The 21,772-nt window shown below is 65.0% G+C and overlaps 2 protein-coding genes across 8 annotated transcripts; both read left to right on the plus strand.

Annotated features, from left to right (window-relative positions):
• Positions 1-924: 924 nt before the first annotated feature.
• On the plus strand, positions 925-21,053 carry BMP1 (bone morphogenetic protein 1). Of its 7 annotated transcripts, XM_051811807.1 has the most exons (20): positions 925-1,157; positions 9,487-9,600; positions 9,688-9,828; positions 9,923-10,040; positions 10,649-10,827; positions 10,974-11,079; positions 11,408-11,532; positions 13,384-13,499; positions 13,696-13,798; positions 14,651-14,767; positions 14,844-14,989; positions 15,212-15,407; positions 15,487-15,612; positions 15,721-15,881; positions 16,006-16,186; positions 19,334-19,459; positions 19,537-19,664; positions 19,750-19,963; positions 20,044-20,294; positions 20,550-21,053. In XM_051811807.1, the coding sequence occupies exons 1-20, from the start codon at positions 1,016-1,018 to the stop codon at positions 20,682-20,684; spliced, it is 2,925 nt and encodes a 974-aa protein (XP_051667767.1). In that variant the 5' UTR covers positions 925-1,015; the 3' UTR covers positions 20,685-21,053. The 7 variants fall into 7 exon arrangements, with proteins under 7 accessions (XP_051667767.1, XP_051667766.1, XP_051667770.1 ...); XM_051811806.1 differs by having other exon boundaries at positions 9,487-9,828; XM_051811808.1 differs by lacking the exons at positions 925-1,157; positions 9,487-9,600 and having other exon boundaries at positions 9,766-9,828; positions 9,949-10,040.
• LOC127481984 (collagen alpha-2(I) chain-like) lies at positions 16,197-18,593 on the plus strand. Its single transcript, XM_051811906.1, has 3 exons — positions 16,197-17,205; positions 17,352-17,699; positions 17,944-18,593. The coding sequence occupies exons 1-3, from the start codon at positions 16,808-16,810 to the stop codon at positions 18,266-18,268; spliced, it is 1,071 nt and encodes a 356-aa protein (XP_051667866.1). The 5' UTR covers positions 16,197-16,807; the 3' UTR covers positions 18,269-18,593.
• Positions 21,054-21,772: the final 719 nt, after the last annotated feature.

Genomic DNA, 21,772 nt, shown 5'->3' on the forward strand with positions numbered 1-21,772 from the left:
ACCACTGCAGCATTCCCGGGATGCACGGGAGGGACAGTGGACATGACACAGGACAAGGGGAGCAGAAGGGCTGGGGGTACATAGGGACACTGGGATGGGGGGACACAGGAACACTGGGAAGGGCTGGGGATATGGGGACAGGCTGAGGGGACATGGAAATGGGATGGAGGGGACACAGGAATGTGGGGGCACAGGTGGAACTTGGAGATCTCGTGGTGAGTGGGCAGCTGGACCCCATTTCCCTCCCCGGAATAGGGGAACCCACACCCCAGCCAAGGGGGGACACAGCCACCCCGGGGCCAGGGGACAGAGTGAGGTGGCACATGGAGGATGGGAGCAGGGAAGGCAGGAGCCAGCATCCTTATCCCACGGGATGGCACCGAGGGGGAAGGATCGGGGCTGGGGGACGTGGGATGCCGTGTCCCCGGGACACCGGGAGTGCGGGACAGGACTGGGAGGGGCCTGGATCCGTACCGGGGAATACGGGACGGGACCCAGGGGTGGCAGGAACGGGACCGGGGGACGCGGGATGGGACGAGGGGGAGGCGGGATCGGTGCTGGAGGATGGGACAGGGAGAGCAGGATCGGGACCGGGGGATGCGGGACGAGACCGAGGAGTGCGGGAAGGGACCGGGAGACGCGGGATCGACACCGGGGGATACGAGACGGCACCGAGGGGGTGCAGGACGGGACGGAACGGGGCAGCCCCGCGCTCGGGGAGGGCAGGAGCGGGCCCAGGGGCTGCGGAGGGGCAGGAGCGGGGGCTGCGGGCCGGGTCCCCGCAGCAGCTCATCCCCGCCGCCCCCCCGGCGCTGGCCCCGCTCCCAGCCCTGCGCCCGGGGCTGCAGGGGCCGAGCTCCGCGCTTGAACCCGCCCCCGCCAGATCTCATTTCCCTAAAAAAAAAAAAAAAAAAAAAAGGGAGAGAGAGAGAGAGCGAGGGAAGAAAAAAAAAAAAAAGGAGCGAAGAAGGGAAGGAAAGAGGGAAGAGAGGAAAAAAAAAACCCGGCCGGAGCCATGGCCGGGCTGCGGAGCTGCGGGCTGCTCCTCTGCCTGCTCCTGGCCCGGGCCCTGCGCTTCCCGGACTATTCCTACGTGCTGGAGGAAGAGGAGGAGGAGGACGAGGAGCCCCTGGACTACAAGGACCCCTGCAAAGCCGGTAGGAGCGGGGGGGATGCGCGGCGGGGGGCGGGCGGGAGGACAAAGGGGAGCGCGGGGGGGCCGGTGGGAGTGAATGTGGAAGTGAGCGAGTGTGAGCGAGGGCGAGTGTGCCCCGCACACACTTCGGGGCTTTGCACGGCGGAACTTGGCAGCGCTGCCCCGCGCTGGCCCCGGGGCCGGGGAGTCCCCGCTGCCCGGGATGGGAGGAACGGGGGGAGCAGCGGCCGGTCCCGCTCCGAGATGCATCTGGTTGTACTTAGGGTGAGGAGCAGGGGGGGCTGGCCCGGCGCCCCGCTTTCTCTCCCTCGTCGTGGCTGTACTGGCAGCTGTCAAAGGCGGCGGGGAGCCCCCATTTCACCCCCCCCCCTCACCATCCCAGCCCATCCCAGGACCCATCCCCGGCTCAATCCCACCCCCCATCCCACCCCCATCCCTGAACCCACACTCTGCACCCTTTGCCTTTCCTCCTCTCTCCCGACCCGCAGCCAAAGCTCGTCCCCCCAGGACGCCCGGGCCGGGCTCAGCTCGGGAGGTGCTCCCGCGGGCTGGGGTCCCTCAGTGCCGGGACAGGGGGTTCCGGGCTGTTCCCCGGATTTTGGAAGGGCTGGGAACAAACTGGGTGCTGCGGGGGGGGGGACGACAATCCCCGTGTTCCAGCGCGAGATAAAGTGGATGGAGGGATTTTGGGGGGGCATGGGGGGGGAAACTGAGGCACGGGAGGGCCGTGCAGGGCTGAGCCCGGCGCGAGGGCCGGGGTCTGGCGGGGGATCACGTTTCTCTGTACTGGCATTGTCTGCGCTGGAAGGCGGCTGTTGATATAACTCTGTCTACACGAGGGCTTTTTCTGGCCAAAAATCCTTCCCTTCCTGCCCTCCCGGGCTGAAACAGCAAGGCTTGCAAAACCGTCCGGGCAGAGCCGGCTGGAGCCTTCCCTCCTCTCCCGCTTCCTCCAGCTGAGCGGGGAGAGACGACGCTTCACCCTCTGACGAGCCGGACTAATTAGCGGTGGCCTTCCCGGTGGCCCCTCCTCGCCCCGCTCCTGTTCGCCCCAGGACCCCTCCTGGAGTCTCCTCTCGGGGCCGGCTGTTCCCCCCTCCCCATTCCCGTCCTGGCCTTTATGAGATCCTTATGTGACTAATTTAATTACGGCAGCTCTTCCCCGGGAGCCTGGAGGGGGGGTGAGGTGGGGGGGGGGATCAGGCCCTGCCACGCATCGCACGAGCCACGGATTTCCCCCCGTTGGGACCCGCAGGGCCGGGCTGGTGAGGTCCAAAGGTGGGAGCTGGAGCTGGAGCCCTGCCTGGCATCGCCTTGGCATCACCCTGACCCCCCCCCATGGCATCCCATGTGCGGGTTTGTTTTAATTTTGGGGCGTTGAGACCCTCCCCGAGGTTGGGGCAGTGCCAGGAGCAGCCGAGCACTGAGGCTTTGCTGCCGCCGCTGCTCCAGGGAGGGAAGCAGCGAGAGAGGGATTTGGATTCCTTGGCACAGCTCACGCCAGAGGTGTCCTGAGGCCGTGGCTCGCCAGCCACCTCGGTGATGCCACCCTGTCTGCACCGGTGCCAGCGGAAAGGGAAGAGCCGCCCGTGCCGCCGCGTCGCTTCCAAGGATGCCAAAACGGGAGATCCAGCCCTCGGACCAGCCCCCGGGGCAGCCAGGGAGGGAGGAATCAGCCGTGGCCCCGGTTTCCCCTCACCCGGTCAGCAGGATATCCAGGTCTCGGTGCCCGGGAGCAGCCGCCGGGTCGGGTCCGGGTCGTGCCTCCGGTTGGGAAAGGCAGCTGGAATCGCTCCCACAGCCCCCCCGGCCGTGCTGGAGGAGCGGCCCCAGCGTTTGTTGTGGCTCATCCCAGGGGGTCCACGGGGGTTGCTGAGCAGTTTGGTGACGGAAGCTGGGCCCCCTCGGGTGCCCCCAGCACCCGGGGATGGATGGAGCCAACCCTTCTCCCTGAGTGCAGCTCCACACGCACATTTTGGGGTGCTTGGCTAAACTGGGGGGGCTGGCACGTCCTCTCCCCTGGCATTCCATCACCAAGGGGAGGGGATGTGGGGGAGCAGAGCCCTCTGGGGGCTCACACAGCCCCCCCAGGGAGGGTTTTTGGAGGGGATCTGCTCCCCCACCTCCCCTTGGGGGGCTCAGCATCACCCGCCCGGCACAACCACGGGATGCAGGGATGGGGCTGGGGGTCTGAGCCCCCCTTTCCCGGGTGGATGAGCTTCCCAGCCGTGCCTGGAGTTCTCCAGCCGCCCAGATTTCACCTAGATTACACTTTCCAGGCGTAGCCAGCCCGGGCTACTGGTTGGAGTCACACTTGTCAGGCTGCCCAAAAATATTTTCCAGCCGTTATATGTCACTTATTCATGCAGGGCAAAAATCCACCCGCGGAGCCGGGGCCGGCAGGAGGCCTGCGGCTCAGGGCTCGGGAAACCTTGGGAATCTCAGGCCGATCCCGGGATCTGCTTTATCTTTGTGTAATCACCCGCACGCTCCGGCGGGGGGCCCGGGGGGGTGCAGACGGCGAGGCCGGGGTGGGATGGAGGTGGAGGGGAGGGGGGTCGTTCCTCGCTGCCCTCCCTTCCCGGCTCCTGGGAAACTCTCCGGCTGCTGATTCACGCCGGCGGGTCGTGGAGAGGGGGGGAGACGGCGTTTCCTGAGGCTTTATCCGCCGGCCGAGCCGGGGCTGGGAAACACATGGAAACACATGGGAACACATGGAAACACATGGGAACACATGGAAACACATGGGAACACATGAAAACACATGGTTGGAGGGATGGGGTGGCCCCGGGGAGACCCCGGGGAGAACAAAGCCGTGGGGAGGGATAGAGGGAAAGGAGGGGGGATGGCTCACGGTTCCCCAAATCTTTTGCATCTCGGCTGTGCCGTGCTGGGTGTTTTCCGGGTGAGAACGTGTCCTCCGGGTTGCTCGTGGCTTTGCTGAGGGTTTCTGGGGAGAACAGAATCCCACTGCATCCCACGGAGCTGTGGGGAGAGGGGGTCCTGTCCCATGGCCTGGCTGCAGGAGGGGTGTTGGTCACTGCTGTGCCGTTGATCCAGGGGGGCCTTGCGTGGCAAATCCCCCCTCTGTGCACGTGGGAAAGGCAATGGGAAGATCTCAAGCCTCAGGAGGGTTTATTGGCACAACTATGGAGCTGGGAACAGCCTTTGGAAAGAGTTAATGGGTGCTGGGGGAGGCTGTGGGGGCAGGATTGAACGGTGCAAGCACAAGGAGGGGGATGTTTGCAGCCAGAGCCCTGGGGATGACACCCAGAGGTCTGGGAGCCCTTGGAGCTGGTGTCCTTTGGCAGAGCCAGGCACAGGGACAGGCACAGTGCCCTGAGATCCCGGGATACCCCACGTGTCCAGAGCTGGGTGTTGGGGCACATCCCTGTCCCCAGTGGGCTCCAGTTCCAGGTGCCACCAGGTTCCCCTCCAATGTGGCACCGAATCCCCCCCATCCCCTTGGCAGAGCAATTCCCAAATATTCTCCTTTCTGGCAGCTCTCCCTTTCACAGGGATCTGTGCTGCTGGATGTGTTTTCCTCAGTGACCTGGCTTTGGAGAGGGCACACAGGGAGATCCTGCTCCCTGCACACAACTCCTGGCATCCCAGGGCTCCCACATGCCTTAGGTTTGGCATCCTCCACGCCGAGCCCTGGAGGAGGCTTTCTCCTGCATTTGCTGTCACGGAAGAGGAGCAGAAGGAAAATCCTTCCCTGGAGTGATCAAACCATCCCTCCCACTCCCAGCCTGCCCCGAGGTGGACCTTTCCTGCCCCTGGAAGCCTTTTGCTGACCTGGCATGTGTTTACTGGAGGCTCCACGGTGCTTATTTCATCCCCTGGAGCAGGCAGAGGATTCGGATCCTGAATCCCGGTGCCCAGGGCTGGGGAGGGAATTTGGCTGTAGGGAAGCGTTGGCAGAGATGGGAATTGCCTTGAGCCACCGAGGGATGCACGGAGGGGAAGTGGGGATAGGTGGGGATCCTCCCTTCACCTTGGATGCTCTGCTTGAGCATCTCTGCCTCCCTCAGCTGCTGGATGTGCACCAGGTGGGATAAGGATGCTCCAGCCAGGAAGCAGGAGGCAGGGAGGTCTCAGCTGAGTGCAGGACTGGCTCTTTTGGGGGTGCCCCTTGGTGCTGACCAGCTCCATCCCCCCGTGCCTCAGTTTCCCCACCGGCTGCAGAGGGGCTGTGATCTGGCCTGGCTCCCAGCCTTGGCCTCCAAGGCTTGAATTCCTGCTTTGTGCCTGCTGTGCTGCTCGGAAGGTGCTCTGGGAAAGCAAATATTCCTGGCCCCGGCGTTTACAGCCTGGCTGCTCCCTCTCTCCGGCGAGGGGCACCGGGAGAGGGGCTGCACTGCTTCTCCTCCACCCTGTCCCCGCTGTCCTGGGGGTCTCACAGGGCCACCGGGGGAAGCTGGGGGAGACCTGGCTGCTTCCCCATCCCGACAGCCCCGGGATACTCCACATCCCTCCGCCTGCACACCCACACCTCCTCCCCGGGGCTCTGCGGGCAGGGCAGACCCCCGGGGCCAGCGAGACCCCCCCGGTCCCGGCCGAGTGGGGTCCCCGCTCGCCTGGCCGCGGCCCCGGGGTGTTTTGCCGCGCAGCTGGGCCGTGCGGGGGCGAGGGGCGGTGCGATGAGCATTCCTCACATATTTAACGGCTCTGCGAGCCAGTGGGATGCTGCTCCCGTGACTCCCGCGGCTTTACAGCCCGGCAGCTCGGCGGAGGCCGGGATACACCTATGGAACGGCTGCCCTCAAGCCCGTTCCCGGCCGGGGCAGAGCAGCTTTCTCCCTACTTCCTTCCACACTCCAAACCCTGCCTGCGCCGGGAGCGACGCTCGTGGATTGGCACCACAGGAGGACTCGGAGCAGCTGGGATGGAGCTGCCGAGCCAGGGAGGGAAAGCTGGGCTGAGGGGATGCTTCCCATCCTTCCCATCCTGCCCTTTGAGGGTCGGTGGGACCCATGCAGGGGTGAGGGTCCCTCCTGCCTGGTGCCCTTTGGTGGGACCCGCGCAGGGATGAGGGTCTCTCCTGCCCGGTGCCCTTCGAGGCCTGGCAGTGCCTGCAGAGGGATGAGGGTCCCTCCTGCTCTGTGCCACGCACGGAGCCTCCTTTGCCCCAGACTGACCTGGAATATGATCCTGTCCTGTTTATCTGCCCTGCCAAGGCCCCCCCACGGCTCTGTTTGCTTTTCCCTGCTCACCAGAACATCGCGTTCGCGCCCCGGCCCTTTCCCGCCGCTCATTTCAGCTGATTTTTTTTTTCCCCTGCGACACGGTTCCCAACCTTGGTGGAGCCCGAGGTCAGGCTCATCCCAAAATCCCAGCGATGTCGGGGAGGTCAGGCCCGTGGGTGTCCCTCTGCCCTGCTGTGCCTCGCTCAGCGGGAGGGAGGATGCTGAGCTCCTGCATCCCAGGCAGGGGGGGACGGGGACCCTCCAGGGACAGCCAGCGGGCCAGGAGGTGCCTGTAGGATCGGGATGAGGTGCTGAGGGGGGTTGGCCCAGGTCCTGCTGAAGAACCTTGTTTGTCTAAAGCTTCAGCCCCGGGGTTACGTCACCGTTCCAAGAACCCGAAAGAAAACACAGCACAAAAAGTCAAACAACAGCGGAGGGCTGAGCTATCTCCCGGCTGAAAGGGGGGTGGGAAGAGCTCCGTGGGAGCCTCCTCTCAGGTCCCACATGGCTGGTTGCGTTCTGGGGGGTGGGAGGGACGTGCCTGGACGGAGCTGGTGTCATCCCGCTCTCCCTGCCCCGCTCCCTGTCCCGCTCCTCGCCCGGCTGACAGGGGTGGCGGTGGGGCCACCGTGCCCCACGCCTGGCCTTGGAGCTGCTGCCCTGCTGGCACTGCATCCCTCCCGCTGGCATTGCATCCTCCCTGCTGGCATCACGGCTGTCCCGCTGGCATCGTGTGTCCCCCGCTGGCACCGCCGTGGCTCGGACCTTGCCCCCGATACCTCTGTGGCCGAGCAGAGAGCGGCCCCCGCGGCACAGCCCATGGGCTGCCAGGCTGGGGACTGCTCAGGGACACGGGGATCCCTGTGGGAATGGCTGGAGACCTTTGTCCTGTGGTTTGGGGTCTCCTGAGCGCCGTGAGCCGGCGGGATGAGGGTGTTTGATGCAGGGAACGGGTGCTGGAGGTGTGACGGGTTTCCCTCCTGCTCCAACCTGTGTTCTGCCAAGCAGAGGCTGAGACCTCTCCTGCCCATGAGACCCCCACGTTCAGGGGGTCCCCTTCACTTGCAGAGAGTCCCCTTCACTTGAAGAGGGTCCCTTTCACTTGCAGAGGGTCCCCTTCTCTTTCAGGGGGTCCCCTCCACCTCAGAGGGAGCATGTGACACAAACAGGGAAGGGACAAGTGGCAGCAATGTGGCAGCATCCTCGAAGAAACCCCTTGGGGGGGGGTTTACAGCATCTGGAGTGGGGGTTGATCAGCAGAGACCCCCCCCCAGAACAACCCACGTGTCACCTCCTGCCGCGGGTGCACAGGGAGCGAGTGGGAGGAGGACGTGACCAGAGCCCAAACCAACCTGGAAGTTTCTCAATCCAACACTCTGGGCTTGTCCCCGACGTGTCCGTACAGGGATCGCTGCCGGGCCACCCCCACGGCTCCTCTGGCCCCTCCAGGAGCAGCAAAACACCTTCCCCCGTGGGCTGGGGTTTTTTGGTTTTTTTTTGGGGGAAGCCAAGCCGCCTCGAGCCACCGGGAAAACCAACCCCACGTCCCCGGGCTGGCCTGCCCGGCTCTCTCACGTCTCCCAAATCCCTCACATATGGTTTCTATATCACTTGGCTCCGCCGGCGCTTGCTCGGCTGTAAGCGAGCTTACTTTCCCTTGTCTTTCCATGCAGCTCTTGGCACGGGACGCTCGTCCCTCTCCCCGGCCCTGGTCCTCCCCCGCGCTGCCCGTTCGGACACGTCTCTCCCGGCCCCGGGGAGGGTGCGGGGAGGCCGGGCCCGGCTCCTGCCTCTGCTCTGCCCTCAAATTGCAGCCTGGCCGTGCCAGCCGCAGGTCGCTGCCAGGGGAGGTGCCGGCCCCGGCTTGTTTGCTCTTCCCTCGGCGCTGCCGCAGGTCTGCTCTCCACCCTGGAGCTTCCCCCGATGGGATTCACCCCCCGGGTCAGCGCTGGGGACGGACCCAAAACGTGGCTTTTCCACCGACGTGGGGTCTGGGCTCGGTGCCACGCCAAGGGATGGGATCCAGCCTGTTCCTCTGATCCCGTGGCTGCTCCTCTCACCCCGCGCCGGTTGTTTTGGACCTCTCAGCGTTATCCCGATTGTCCCGCCTTGTCTTGATAATTAGTGGCTCTTTTGGGATCCATTTGCTAATTGCTTGGAGCGCGACCTTGGCAGCGCTCGCCCTCGTGCCCTGAGCTGCTCCAGCCGCCCCACTCCCCATCACCGCCCCTCCCGGGGGGTGGCGAGGGCAGGGGGTGCCCGGGACCCTCTGCTCAGCCCGAGTACCCCAAAATCCAGTGAGGAACCCCTCTCCACCCCACCACGGCCTCGACGTGACCTCCGCCAGCCCTCGCGCTCCGGCCACGGCGTTTCCGCAGGAGCCGGATCCCCAGGGATCGGGGCCGGCCAGGCGCCGGGAGCCGCGGGGTTGAGTCACGGAGGGGGAGGCAGGAGGAAGAGGAGGAGGAGGAAGGGCTGTGCAGGGTTATGCCCTCCAGCCCTGTGGTGCTGGAGCATCTCAGCCCTCCCCGGTGCTGGAGCGGGGCTCCCAGCCCTGGCACACGGCCGGTCCCGTTGCTGCTCCGTTCCTGCCTCATTCCTGCTCCGTTCCTGCCTCATTCCTGCTCCGTTCCTGCCTCGTTCCTGCTCCGTTCCTGCCTCATTCCTGCTCCGTTCCTGCGGGCGCTGGGCGCAGCAGGAGCTTCCCGGGCCATATGGCTTCGCTCTGCGCTGGCAGATGACTCAGAGGTCGTTGGAGCATCCCGGGGCTGTCGGAGCTCGCAGCGGGCTGGGGGAGCAGGAGCTGGGCGGGAAGGGGGTCCTAAACCCACCAAAGTGGGGGGGAAAAAAGAAAAAAAAGAGGCAGTTTTGCAACACAAATAATGATAGAAACCCTGAAAAGTGATGGATGGGCTTTATGCAATCCAGATGTGAGCGCAGGGCTGGCTCCAGCTGCAGGGGAGAGGGGGGAGCCACGCAGCACGCTCAGTTGAGAGCGAGAGGGAGGAGGATGAGGAGGAGGAAGAAGGGTTTGCCTTCCTCTTCGGGGCTTGCCAGGTGTGGGGGAGCTGGGGAGAGGCACCTGTTGGGGGTCCCCTGGCACATAAATGGTGTGGTTCACACCTCCTCCTCCCCTCCCAGCCGCCTTCCTGGGCGACATCGCCCTGGACGAGGAGGACCTGCGGCTCTTCCAGGTGGACCGGGTGGTGGACCTGTCCCGTCACACCGTCACCCGCCTGCCCTCCAACTCCTCAGGTACCGCCGCACCCCCAAAGCCCCTCCACCCACCTCTGCTCCCCCCATGGTGGGGGGCTGCCCACGCTGAACCCCCTTCCCCCGCAGGCAGCAACTCCACCAGCCCCCGGCCGGGCCGCCCTCGGCGCAGCCGGGGCCGGCAGCGGAGCCGCCGGGCAGCCACGTCCCGGCCGGAGCGAGTGTGGCCGGACGGGGTCATCCCCTACGTCATCAGCGGCAACTTCAGCGGTGAGTGCGGGCTGGGGGGGTGCTCTGATCCCCCCCCACGTGCCTCAGCCCCCCCCCCCCAGCCGGGCTGACGGCCCCCGCCGCCCCTCCGCAGGCAGCCAGCGAGCCATATTCCGGCAGGCGATGCGGCACTGGGAGAAGCACACCTGTGTCACCTTCCTGGAGCGCAACGACGAGGACAGCTACATCGTGTTCACCTACAGACCCTGCGGGTACATCCGGGGGGGGCCAGGGGGTGCTCCAGGGCCACCTGCCCCGTGGGTTTTGGGTCTGGGTGGGGTGCAGGAGGTGTTGGAGCTGCCGCCGGGGGCTGAGGTCGGTGGTGAGGAACCAGCCCGGGCTTGAGGCGGGGCCGGGGCCAAAGGAAACAGGGGTTTGGACGAGCTCGGCGTCTTCACGCGTCAGGGCACGGCCCCAGCCAAGCAGATGGTGGTTAGGAGAAGGATTTCCCCTGGAATGGGAGCCCCTGCGTGGGTGCAAACCCTGAGCCCGGGTCCAGAACGCAGGGCTGGGCCAGCTCGGCTGCAGGGCACAGGCAGGGTCCCTCCACCGAGCAGGATGGGACCCTGGGCTTTGGGGTGGGTTTAGGGCTGGATTTGGGGCTGCCATGCCATGCCATCCCATGCCAGGCAGCCCAGGGGCAGGAGCTGAGCTCTCCCAGCTCCCAGGAAAGCTGAGGCTGGAGGCTCGAGCTCCCCGCCTGGGCAGGATGGCTGAAGTTCCAGCAGCAGGGAGGATTCCCAGCAGCAGCCAGGGATTCCCACAGTCCCAGGCTGGTCTCCCTGGAGGGTCAGGACTCACCCAGTGCCCCCCCCCCCAGGTGCTGTTCCTACGTGGGCCGCCGGGGAGGGGGACCCCAGGCCATCTCCATCGGCAAGAACTGCGACAAGTTCGGCATCGTGGTGCACGAGCTGGGCCACGTCATCGGGTTCTGGCACGAGCACACGCGCCCCGACCGGGATGACCACGTCTCCATCATCCGGGAGAACATCCAGCCAGGTAGGGATGAGCCTCCCTCCTCCTCCTCCTCCTCCTCCTCATCATCATCATCATCATCATCATCATCATCAGCATCATCATCGCTGCCACGGGGTGCTGGCGGAGTTGGGGTCCCCCCTGAGTGTATCCCCGTCCTGTTTTCCCAGGGCAGGAATACAACTTCCTGAAGATGGAGCCGGAGGAGGTGGAGTCGCTGGGGGAGACTTATGACTTCGACAGCATCATGCACTACGCCAGGAACACCTTCTCCAGGTACCTGCCCCGGGGGGGCTCGGCCTTGTGTCCCCTCATGTCCTGGGGGCAGTGTCACAGCATCCCCAGCCCCAGGGGACAGTCAGCAGCTCTCACAGGGTTAACTCCCTCAGAGCAAGGATGAGGCCCTGCAGTGTCCCATTCCAGAGCAGGGAATTGTCCCTGCGGTCACCTCCACTGGGGACACATCCCCTCTGACTCACCGGGCCCGCAGGCTTTAATTAGCCGGGCTGCTTTTAATTAGCCGGGCTGCTTTTAGCATCCTTCCTCTCGGGGAGCGGCCGCAGGGCCGGGGATTCCCACCCGGCTCAGCCTCCTCCTGTCCCAGGGGCATCTTCCTGGACACCATCCTGCCCAAGTACGACGTGAACGGCGTCCGGCCGGCCATCGGCCAGAGGACACGGCTCAGCAAAGGGGACATCGCCCAGGCCCGCAAGCTCTACCGCTGCCCAGGTGAGTGACCCCTGCCCAGGTGAGTGACCCCTGCCCAGGTGAGTGATCCCTGCCCAGGTGACCGTCCCCTGCCTGGGGGAGCGTCCCCTGCCCTGTCACTGCCGGGGGGGAGCACGCCTGGGGGTGTATCTCTCAGAAACTGCTCTGCTTCGCCCCAAAACTTGCCAAAGGATGTGTGGATTCTCTCTTTCCAGTTGATTTTTGGGGTCCTCCCTGCCCTGTGAGGAGCACACAAGGTGCCTTTTGCCATCCGTGGCATTTTTGGGGGGGTTGTGAGCAGAATTTGGATGCAAGAGCTCGGTGAGCCCCGGGGCTCTGCTCATGAGAGCAGAGGTGTCCTCGGCTGCCCTCTCCTGCTGCTCCTCTGAGAAAAGGGCATCTCCCCAGAGCATTCTCCTAAAAAAATCCCCCAGGGAGCATCCCCTGCAAAAAAAAATCCTCAAAAGAGCGTCCCCCCCAGAGCATCCTCCAAGAGAATCCCTCAAAGAGCATCCCTCCAAAAAATCCTCTCTAGACCGTCCTCCGAGAGCATCCCCCAAAAGAGCATCTCCCAAAAGCACCCCCCAAAGAGCATCCCCCCCCAGAGTATTCCCCTAAAAAAAAATCCCCCAAAGGGTGATCCCCCTGAAGAGAATCCTCCAAGGACATCCCCAAGAGCATCCCCCCAAAAAATCCTCAGAAGAGCTTCTCCCACCCAGAGCATCCCCCCCAAGAGCATCCTTCAAGAGAAGAGAATCTCCCAAGATTGTCCCCTCCAAAAATCATCCTCCAAAAGGCACCTCTCCAAAAACATCCTCCAAAGAGCACCTCCCCCCAAAAAATCCTCCAAAGACCATCCCTCCACAAAGAGCATCCTCCAAGAGAAGAGCATCCCCCCCTCCCAAAAAAAACCCCCTGAGAGCATCCCTGAAGAGCAGAGCACCCCCTGAGAGCACCCCCTGACCACGCAGCACCCTCTGGGAGCAAACCCTCCTCCGAGACCCTCCTCCATCCCACCCCAGCATCCAGCACAAGGCGTTGGCACCTTGAAGGGCACCATCGCCCCGGGCACGGTGGGGAGGGGGCTGGCACGAGTCCCCCCCCCCCGGCGACAGGCACGTGCTCCGGGGGGGCCGGCACTGGCAAACAAACACATCTGCGAGGAGTTTGGCTCCCCGCACGCGCTGATTAGCCAGCGGCTAATTAGCGGCCCCGTGGAAGAGAGGGACGCCTTTGTGAGGGGCCCCACGGCCCCCGCCGCCCTCGGGGGCTACGGGGGGAGGAGAGGTTGGGGGGGGGAAAGCAGGAAAAGCGATTAGTTCGGAGCGAGGAAAAGAGGAGAGGGGAAAAAAAAAAAAAAAAAAAAAGAAGGAAACCTCCCCAAAAAGCTCTCTCTGGATCTCTTTTGTTTTCCACTGTAAAGAAAGGAGAGGAGGGGGGGGGGGGAAAGGCAGCGAGCCCGGGTTTGAAACGGCCCTTTTTTCGCACCGTTTCACCTTTCAGCGACGGGAGGGGAGGTCGGGGAGGGGGGGAGGCTGCCTTGGCCCCTGCAAAGCTCCGTGTGCCGCTTCCCCGGCATCATGTGGCTCCCAGATGGCAGCGCTGGGCCGGCTCCAGCCGCGGAAAACCTGCCCGGAGCTCGGGCGTGGAGCCGGGCCGGGACACGGAGAGGGGGCCGGGATGGCTCCTGCGGTGAACGCGGGGCTGGGAGGGCTGCCAGGAGCCCCGGAGGTTTCGGGGATGCACCGGCGAGGTGCTGATGTGGGGGTTGTTTTTTGAGTCCTCAGGGCTGGGAGTCTGAATGGGAAAAGGGCACAGCGGGGCTGGGAGGCTTCCCCCGGGGGTCTGACTTTCACTTTTTCTCCTTCGTAGCCTGCGGGGAGACACTCCAGGACAGCCAGGGCAACTTCTCCTCCCCGGAATTCCCCAATGGATACTCTGCCCACATGCACTGCGTCTGGAGGATCTCGGTCACCCCCGGAGAGAAGGTACCACCTCCTCCCAGCCCTCCTCTCCCTCCTCCCCACATCTCCCACCCTTTTTTCCCGGTGTCCCTAATCCCAGCATCCCTCTGTGGGCCGGGATGCTCCGGGCAGAGCAGGTCCGGGGGCTCCCGCCGGCTCCCAGCAGAGGGGGCGCGGGGGGGGCTCACCCCACGCTCTTCCTGCTCCTTCCCAACCTCAGATCATCCTGAATTTCACCACCCTGGACCTGTACCGAAGCCGGCTGTGCTGGTACGACTACGTGGAGGTGAGAGACGGGTTCTGGAGAAAGGCCACGCTGCGAGGTAACAACCCGGGGCCTCCTGCCTGCTCCTCCTGCCCACCGGGAACGCTCCAGCACCGGGACCAGGGGCTCCCCTCGGCCCCTATCCCTGCCTGACTGATGTTCCAGAGTCCTGGGGTGGGGAGAACTAACCCCCAGAGGGGTTACTGGGGTGAACGGAGCTCCCAGTTTGGCCCCCACACCAGTGAAACCAGCCTGGGTGATCCAGCTGGCTGGCACAGCTCTGCCCAGGGAGATTCCAGGATCCCAGTCCCATCCCCATGAACTGGATGTTCCCCAGGGAGATTCCAGGATCCCAGTCCCATCCCTATAAGCTGGATGTTCCCTGGGGAGATTCCAGGATCCCAGTCCCATCCCTATAAGCTGGATGTTCCCTGGGGAGATTCCAGGATCCCAGTCCCATCCCCATGAGCTGGATGTTCCCTGGGGAGATTCCAGGATCCCAGTCCCATCCCCATGAGCTGGATATTCCCCAGGGAGATTCCAGGATCCTGGTCCCGTCCCTGTAATGTTCCCAAGAGTTGCCAATATCCCAGTCCCATCCCCATGATGTTCCCCAGGGAGATTCCAAGATCCCGGTCCCATCCCCATGAGCTGGATGTTCCCCAGGGAGATTCCAGGATCCCGGTCCCGTCCCCATGAGCTGGATGTTCCCCAAATCCCAGCTGAGCCTGGAACAACCAGTCGAAGTGAAACTGCCAGAAAAGCTGGAGAGGGAGAAGCAGCGCTTTGGCTTTAGGCTGGAAAGGGGCACGGGGGGCACCAGGAGGGGATGGCTGGGAGGAAGAGGAGGGAGTGGTGAGGAAGAGGAGGGTTCCTGGCCAGCAGAAGCCCAGCACGCCTTCCTCCCCAGGCAGGTTCTGCGGGAACAAGCTGCCCGAGCCCATCATCTCCACCGACAGCCGCCTCTGGGTCGAGTTCCGGAGCAGCAGCAACTGGGTGGGCAAAGGATTCTTCGCTGTCTACGAAGGTAGGGGGGAGCAGGGGGGGGCAGGGGGTCAGTGCGAGGGCCGGGGGGGGCTCAGGCCGCTGCTCCTCCCTTCCAGCCATCTGTGGGGGGGACGTGAAGAAGGACAACGGGCACATCCAGTCCCCCAACTACCCCGACGACTATCGGCCCAGCAAGGTGTGCGTCTGGAAAATCACCGTCTCCGAGGGCTTCCACGTGGGATTGACCTTCCAGTCCTTCGAGGTGGGTCAGCATTTCCCCCAGACTGGGACAGGGGGAGGTCTCCCCAGCCCGGTGCTCCCCCCAGGACAGGCCGGGGGCTGCCCTTCCTGGCTCCACATCCCCCCGTGCTGCCTCCCTGCCTCAGTTTCCCCACGCAGCTCCTTCCCTCGGTGCGTGGGCAGCGGGGAGGGTTCGGGGGTGCTGGGGCCGAGACCCTCCCCTGCCTAACACCCCTCCCACCAGATCGAGCGGCACGACAGCTGTGCCTACGACTACCTGGAGATCCGGGATGGCAGCACTGAGTCGAGCAGCCTCATCGGCCGCTACTGCGGCTACGACAAGCCCGACGACATCAAGAGCACCTCCAACAAGCTCTGGATGAAATTCGTCTCCGACGGCTCCATCAACAAGGCGGGTTTCGCCGTCAACTTCTTCAAAGGTGCGGGGGACGCTCCGGGGGGGTTTGCTGAGAGGGGTCACGGCCCCTTTTCCTGCTCATCCCGCCCCGCCCTGCCCAGAGATGGACGAGTGCTCCCGGCCCAACAACGGCGGCTGCGAGCAGCGCTGCGTCAACACCCTGGGCAGCTACAAGTGTGCCTGTGACCCTGGCTATGAGCTGGCAACCGACAAGCGCCGCTGCGAGGGTGAGTGACCCCCTAAAACACCCCAACGCCCCCCGACGCCCCTCGCAGCGTCCCTAACCCCGCGGAGCCCGGGGAGGTGACGGGCGCCGGGTGCCTCCCGCCCTGCAGCCGCCTGCGGAGGTTTCCTCACCAAGCTCAACGGCTCCATCACCAGCCCGGGGTGGCCCAAGGAATACCCCCCCAACAAGAACTGCATCTGGCAGCTGGTGGCCCCCACCCAGTACCGCATCTCCCTCCAGTTCGACTTCTTCGAGACCGAGGGCAACGACGTGAGTCGGCGGCGGGCGCTGCTGGGGAACCACCCCCGGGGTGGCACTGCCGTGTCCCCAGCCCCGTGTTCCACGCCTGTGCCGCCCTCCCAGGGGGTGCAGACACGGCTTTGTGCCCCCCCAGGTGTGCAAGTACGACTTCGTGGAGGTGCGCAGCGGGCTGACGGCCGACTCCAAACTGCACGGCAAGTTCTGCGGCGCCGAGAAGCCCGACGTGATCACCTCGCAGTACAACAACATGAGGATCGAGTTCAAGTCCGACAACACCGTCTCCAAAAAGGGCTTCAAAGCCCATTTCTTCTCAGGTAGAGCCGCCCGGCCCCGGCACGGGCGTCCCGTGCCCTCCCTCACCCCGCAGACCCTCCCCGCGCCCCCAAACCGCCGCTAACGCTCCCCTCGCCCGCGCTGGGGGTGCAGCCCCCCGGTCCCAGCCCGGTGGTGGGGTGACCCCTGTGGGGTCTGAACCCTCCCAGCCTCGGTCAGCCTGCCTGGCGGCACATTTTGGGAAGTTTTCCCTTCTTTTTGGGGGGATAACTGGGTCCTAGTTCAGCGGCGGGGGTGCTCTCGGGAGGCCCCCAGATTTCCAGGGGGTGCTGGGGGGCCAGCTGGGTACAGGGATGTGCTGGGCCCCGGGTGCTGCACCCCTCAGGTGGCGCTGCTGGGGTGGGGGGACGGTGACACCCCGCTCTGCTGCGCTGCTGCTCCCCGCTACGCTGCACGGCACCGGCTTCCTCCGCTCCCCGGGATCGGCATCCGGCCGCCTCTCAGCCCTCCGGGGCAATTCCCTCCTCCCAAAAACCATTACCTGCCTATCCCTGTCTGCTCCACGGTCCGCCCTCCTCTCCCGGGCCACCCCTCCAGGAGGTGGTGTCGCCTTTGGATGGGTCTCAGGGGGGTAGGGATGGGCACCTGGAATATAACGCTGGATGCAGCATCACCCAGGGCTGGACCCCGGGGCTGGGGGCTGCCACGGGGCCCTCGTGCAAGAGAGGGTCCCCTCGGTGTGGCACAGTGCCCTGGGCACCATCCCGACCTTGAGCGACTGGCAGCACCTCCCAGACCCCTCCTGCTGCATTTTGGCCCCGTCAAGGCCGTTTTTGTGGGGCATTGTGGCCACCTGGCTGCAGGAGCAGCGGGACTGGCATCCCCTGAAGTCCCCGGGGGGGCTCCCCGGAGCGGGGGTCGAGTGTCTTTGCTTTATTTGTTTAATTAAAACCAAGGCAAGTAGGGCGGCCCAGGGGGCCCAGCCGTCGGGAGCCGGCACCCTCCACAAAGTGATTCCCTGGGGAAGCCCGGTGGCCGAGCGGGACCACGGGACAGCCGGGTGAGTGTCCCCTGCACCACGCTCCGGGCTCGTCCCCTCTCCCCTTTTCCCTCCTTCTCCTCATCCCACCGGGATGTGCGGTGATCCTGTAGGGGCTGCCCCAACCCCAGCCCACCAAACCCTCTCCTCCACCTCTCCACACCCAGGTCTCGGGCTTTCCCGGCAGCAGGACCACCCTGGAGGACTCTGCCACACAGAGGCCCCTCCTCTGGTCCCCCCCCCGGGGTCGCTCCCGGCCGTCCCCGGGGCAAAACATCTCCCGTGCGGCGCCTTTTTAGCCGCGGAGGGTCCCTGCGCTCCGGACGAGCCTCATCCCTCGGTGCCAAGGGCAGCCTGGGTGCCTGTTTTCCCCCGGTGAAGACATGGCCCCTTCCTCCTTCTCCTCCTCCTCCTCCTCCTCGCGGGCCGGGGCTCCAGGAGGCAGGAGCCGGCTCCGTGGGCTCCGCGCGTAAGGATGTGTCCGCCCGGGAATCCGCCACGGTGTCGGCACCCAGGTGAGTGCCCCCGGCTCTCGGCCCAGCCCCGGCACAGGGGGGGTCTCAGCAGCGGGGGGAGAGGCGCCGGGGGGGCTGCAGGATCAGCCAGGGGCCGTGGGATGCCCGCGGGGGAGAGCGGTGGTGAGCGCACGGGTGGATGCCGGGCGAGCAAGCTGGTTGGAATAAAGGATGGCTAAAGACACCGACCCGATGGGCTTCTTTCCGCTGCCAACTCTCCTCTGCTCTTGTCTCGCCCGCCCAGGCTCCCTCCCTCCCCCGGTGCTGGAGCTGCTCTGAGCCCAGAAGCCCCTTCCCATCCCCAAACGGGCCTTCCCGCCTCGCTTCCTCCCTCAGACGTAGGAGACTGTCAGGTTACGGCCTCCGGGGGGGGCTGGGGCAGGGCCCCCCTCGCTGCTGGCTCCAGGAGGGATGCTCCTGTCTGGCACAGTGGGATGCTGGGGGGGGCTGGTGCCGCTTGCTGCTGGTTCCCACTCCCCAAACCACCACCCTGCGGGGAGGGGGAGCGAGGGGGAGAAAAAATGGGATGTGGAGCATCTCGGGAGGGGGGGATGCTGAGACATCGGTGACAGGGACCCTGGGAACTGTGGTGGGATGGGAGGTCAGCTCGGCCAGCAAGGGGTGACCCCGGACCCCTCCACTGCCATTCCCAGACTGGACACCCCCAGGAACCCCCACAAAGCCCACCCTCATCCTCCCGGAGCCAGCCCCGCGCCTCCTCCTCCTCCTCCTCCTCTTCCTCCCCGCAGAGCCGCTCGCCCCGGGCTGCCGAGGGGGCTCCCGGGGTGTCCCCCTCGCTGCTGCTTCCCCGGCTGCCGCTCCGCATGCCCCCCCCTCCCCGCGACCCCGCCGCCCCCACGCCCCCATCGCTCCCCCCCTTCTCTCCCTCTCTCTTTGCAGAGAAGAAGCAGCAGCTGCAGCCCCCGAAATCTCGCCCGCCCGGCCTGAAGTTCCGCCTGCAGAAGCGGCTGCGGGGCCCGTCCTGAGCCGCTCCCTCCTCTCCATCTTTCTCAGGAACGCCGCGGCCCCGGAGCCGTGCGGGAGCACGGCGGGACCGAGCCGAGCCGTGCCGCCGGCCCCCCGGCAGCCTTTTGCTTGACAGAACTGGTTGTTGACCTTATTTTTAATTTTTTTTTTTTTTACTTTTTTTAATTTTTTTTTTTTTTTAATTTCCAAGCACCCCGTCCCCTTGTTTTTTTTGTCGTTTACCGGCTGACCTTGGTTTTTTTTTTTTTTTCCTTCCCCCCCACCCCACCCCTCCGATTTTTACCGTGTCTGTGACATCTCCTATCGATGAGTAAAGAGGGACCTCCCGCGTCCTGGTCTTTTCTTGTGCACCTTTGGTTGTCACTGTGTGTTTTTCTGCCTCCCCCCTCACCCCGTCCGTCCCAGCAGCAGGTAATGGTGGCACCCATGGGTGAGCCCACGGGAGAGGAGGACCCATCCCATCCCTGCATGGGGCTGGATTGGGGAGCAGGACGCTGGAGCTCTGCTTGCTGCTGGCCGTGGGCGCTTGCTTGGCTGGGTGCTCGGCGGAGGGCGTGGGGCTGGGGGGCCGGGGTGCCGTGCCAGGCTGGAATACCCCATTCCAGGGTTTTCCCACCCCGCTCAGTGATGCCTCTGCTCTCTCCCAGACAAGGATGAGTGCTCCAAGAACAACGGGGGCTGCCAGCACGAGTGCCTCAACTCCTTCGGCAGCTACGAGTGCCAGTGCCGCAGCGGCTTCGTGCTGCACGACAACAAGCATGACTGCAAGGAAGGTGGGTCCAGCCCGCACCCCGTCCCTGTGGGACGCCCCCATTCCATGCATCTGTGACCCTTTCCGTTGTCCTGCCAGCCGGCTGTGACCACAAGGTGACATCCATCTCCGGGACCATCACCAGCCCCAACTGGCCCGACAAATACCCCAGTAAGAAGGAGTGTACCTGGGCCATCAGCACCACGCCGGGGCACCGCGTCAAGCTGGTAGGGACTGGGGGGTGGGAAGCGCTGGGGTGCCCTCCACCGAGCCCCACTGAGCGCCAGCAACTCCATCCGTCACCTTCCACAGACCTTCTCGGAGCTGGACGTGGAGGCGCAGCAGGAATGCGCCTACGACCACCTGGAGATCTACGACGGGAAGGACGCCAAGGCCCCGGCGCTCGGCCGCTTCTGCGGGGCCAAGGAGCCCGAGCCCATCGTCTCCTCGGGCAACAAGATGTTCCTCAAGTTTGTCTCCGACAACTCCGTCCAGAAGAAGGGATTCGAGGCCACCCACACCACAGGTAGCGCCGTGGGGCTGGGAAATGTGGCCGTGGGGCGTGGGGAGAGCGTGGCTGCCCCTAAACCCCGGCTTCTCCCCCAGTGTGCGGGGGCCAGGTCCGTGCCGAGGTGAAGACCAAGGACTTGTATTCCCACGCACAATTCGGGGACAACAACTACCCGGGGGGCTCGGACTGCGAGTGGGTGATCATGGCGGAGGAGGGGTTCGGCGTGGAGCTCATCTTCCAGACCTTTGAGATCGAGGAGGAAGCCGACTGCGGATACGACTACATGGAGCTCTTCGACGGCTACGACGGGACGGCCCCGCGCCTCGGCCGCTTCTGCGGCTCCGGGGTGAGCTGGGGAGGAAGGGGGAACGTGATGTGGGGTTGGATCAGCGTTAGGGTTGGGATTAGGGAAGGTTAGGGCGGTGTGAGGGTGTAGGGTGATGGGTGAGGCCGAGCCAGAGCAGCGCGGAGAAATCCCCGTCGGAATTCAGGATGGTGCAATGATTTGCACCCTCCCCACTGCAAACCCCTTCCCTCCCACCGTGCCCACACATCCCGGGAATGCCCACGGATCCGAGCACCCCTTCCTTTGCCCTCGCAGCCCCCCGAGGAGATCTACTCGGCCGGAGACTCCGTGATGATCCGCTTCCACTCGGACGACACCATCAACAAGAAGGGTTTCCACCTTCGCTACACCAGCACCAAGTTCCAGGACACGCTGCACACGAGGAAATGAGGGCCGGGGGTCCCGGCCCCCCCCGCGGGCAGGGGAGGAGGAGGAGGAGGAGGAGGGCAGGGAGGAAGGCGGGGAGCGCTGCTGCCCCGCACAGACTGCACGGAGGAGGAGCACACAGCCAACCTCAGCACTCAAGACACGCTCGCACGGGGCGCCGGGGCTCGGGCGCCCACGGCACGGGGGGCACTGGGGGGGTCCCCACTGGCAACCACCCACCCCGGTGCTGGGGGGGGCCGAGTGGGACCTGCTGCCCTTCCCTGCCCCGGCCGAAGCTCTGAATGTACAAACCAGTAACCGGGAAGAGCCCAAAACACACACAAGGTGCTGTCTCTCTCTTGTACCCATGAAATAAATACCCTTGTACTTGGAGCGGGGCAGCCCCGGCCTCTTTGCTTCCACGGCATCCAAAAAATGGGCCTGGAATACTGGGGGGAGAGCCCCCAGCACCCTGCATGGACCCCCATCCTCGGGGTGGACCCCCATCCTCAGGGCTCTGATGGAGCAGAGCCAACAACTCTGAAGGAGCAGCCGGACCGTGTCCCAGGGATGGTGGGATCACCGTGACGGGCGATGGGGTCTGTCAGAGCCCCCCATTCCCCCAGGACTCTGCGGGCGAGAGCTCATCCCCACACACACACGCGCTGTATCTCACCCCTCCAGCAGCACCCTGGTGTGGGTGGGTGGGTGCCACGTGCCGTGCCCACGGTGTGCCGTGCCCACCGCGTGCCGTGCCCACCGCGTGCTCCCTCCGGCGCGTCCCCGTGCCGGTGGCAGATGGCGGGTGGGCTGTGACACGGCCCCCGCGCCCACCGCGTGCTCCCTCGTGCCTCCCCTCCATCCCGAGCTCTCTGCCGGCGCAGAGTGTGGGTGTGAGGGTGTCAGGATGGGGCTGGGATGCTCTGGAGCAGCTGTTTCCAGGAGGAATGGCGGCGGGCACCGGGGTTTTGCATCCAGAGGGGTTTTCGGTCCCGATGATGGAAAGAGGGCACCGAATTCGGGAGTGTTTCAGCCTTTCAGCGGCAGGACAAGGAGTGATGGCCCATAAACTTAACCACAAATATCTCTCCAAGGGATGCCAGAGGATGGTG

This window comes from Manacus candei, unplaced genomic scaffold, assembly GCF_025592945.1.
Source record: "Manacus candei isolate 608988 ecotype Guabito, Panama unplaced genomic scaffold, ASM2559294v1 h1tg000084l, whole genome shotgun sequence".
NCBI classification, from domain to species: Eukaryota; Metazoa; Chordata; class Aves; order Passeriformes; family Pipridae; genus Manacus; species Manacus candei.

What these genes read in the sequence shown, in the direction of transcription:
- BMP1 (XM_051811806.1), top strand. Translation starts at nt 1,016, where the DNA reads ATGGCCGGGCTGCGGAGCTGCGGGCTGCTCCTCTGCCTGCTCCTGGCC. An exon ending in GCCAGGAACACCTTCTCCAG is followed by an intron (nt 11,080 to 11,407) that starts GTACCTGCCCCG and finishes CTCCTGTCCCAG; the next exon opens with GGGCATCTTCCTGGACACCA. An exon ending in CGACAAGCGCCGCTGCGAGG is followed by an intron (nt 15,613 to 15,720) that starts GTGAGTGACCCC and finishes CCCGCCCTGCAG; the next exon opens with CCGCCTGCGGAGGTTTCCTC.
- LOC127481984 (XM_051811906.1), top strand. Translation starts at nt 16,808, where the DNA reads ATGCAGCATCACCCAGGGCTGGACCCCGGGGCTGGGGGCTGCCACGGG. An exon ending in CGGGACCACGGGACAGCCGG is followed by an intron (nt 17,206 to 17,351) that starts GTGAGTGTCCCC and finishes CTCCACACCCAG; the next exon opens with GTCTCGGGCTTTCCCGGCAG. An exon ending in GCCACGGTGTCGGCACCCAG is followed by an intron (nt 17,700 to 17,943) that starts GTGAGTGCCCCC and finishes TCGCCCGCCCAG; the next exon opens with GCTCCCTCCCTCCCCCGGTG.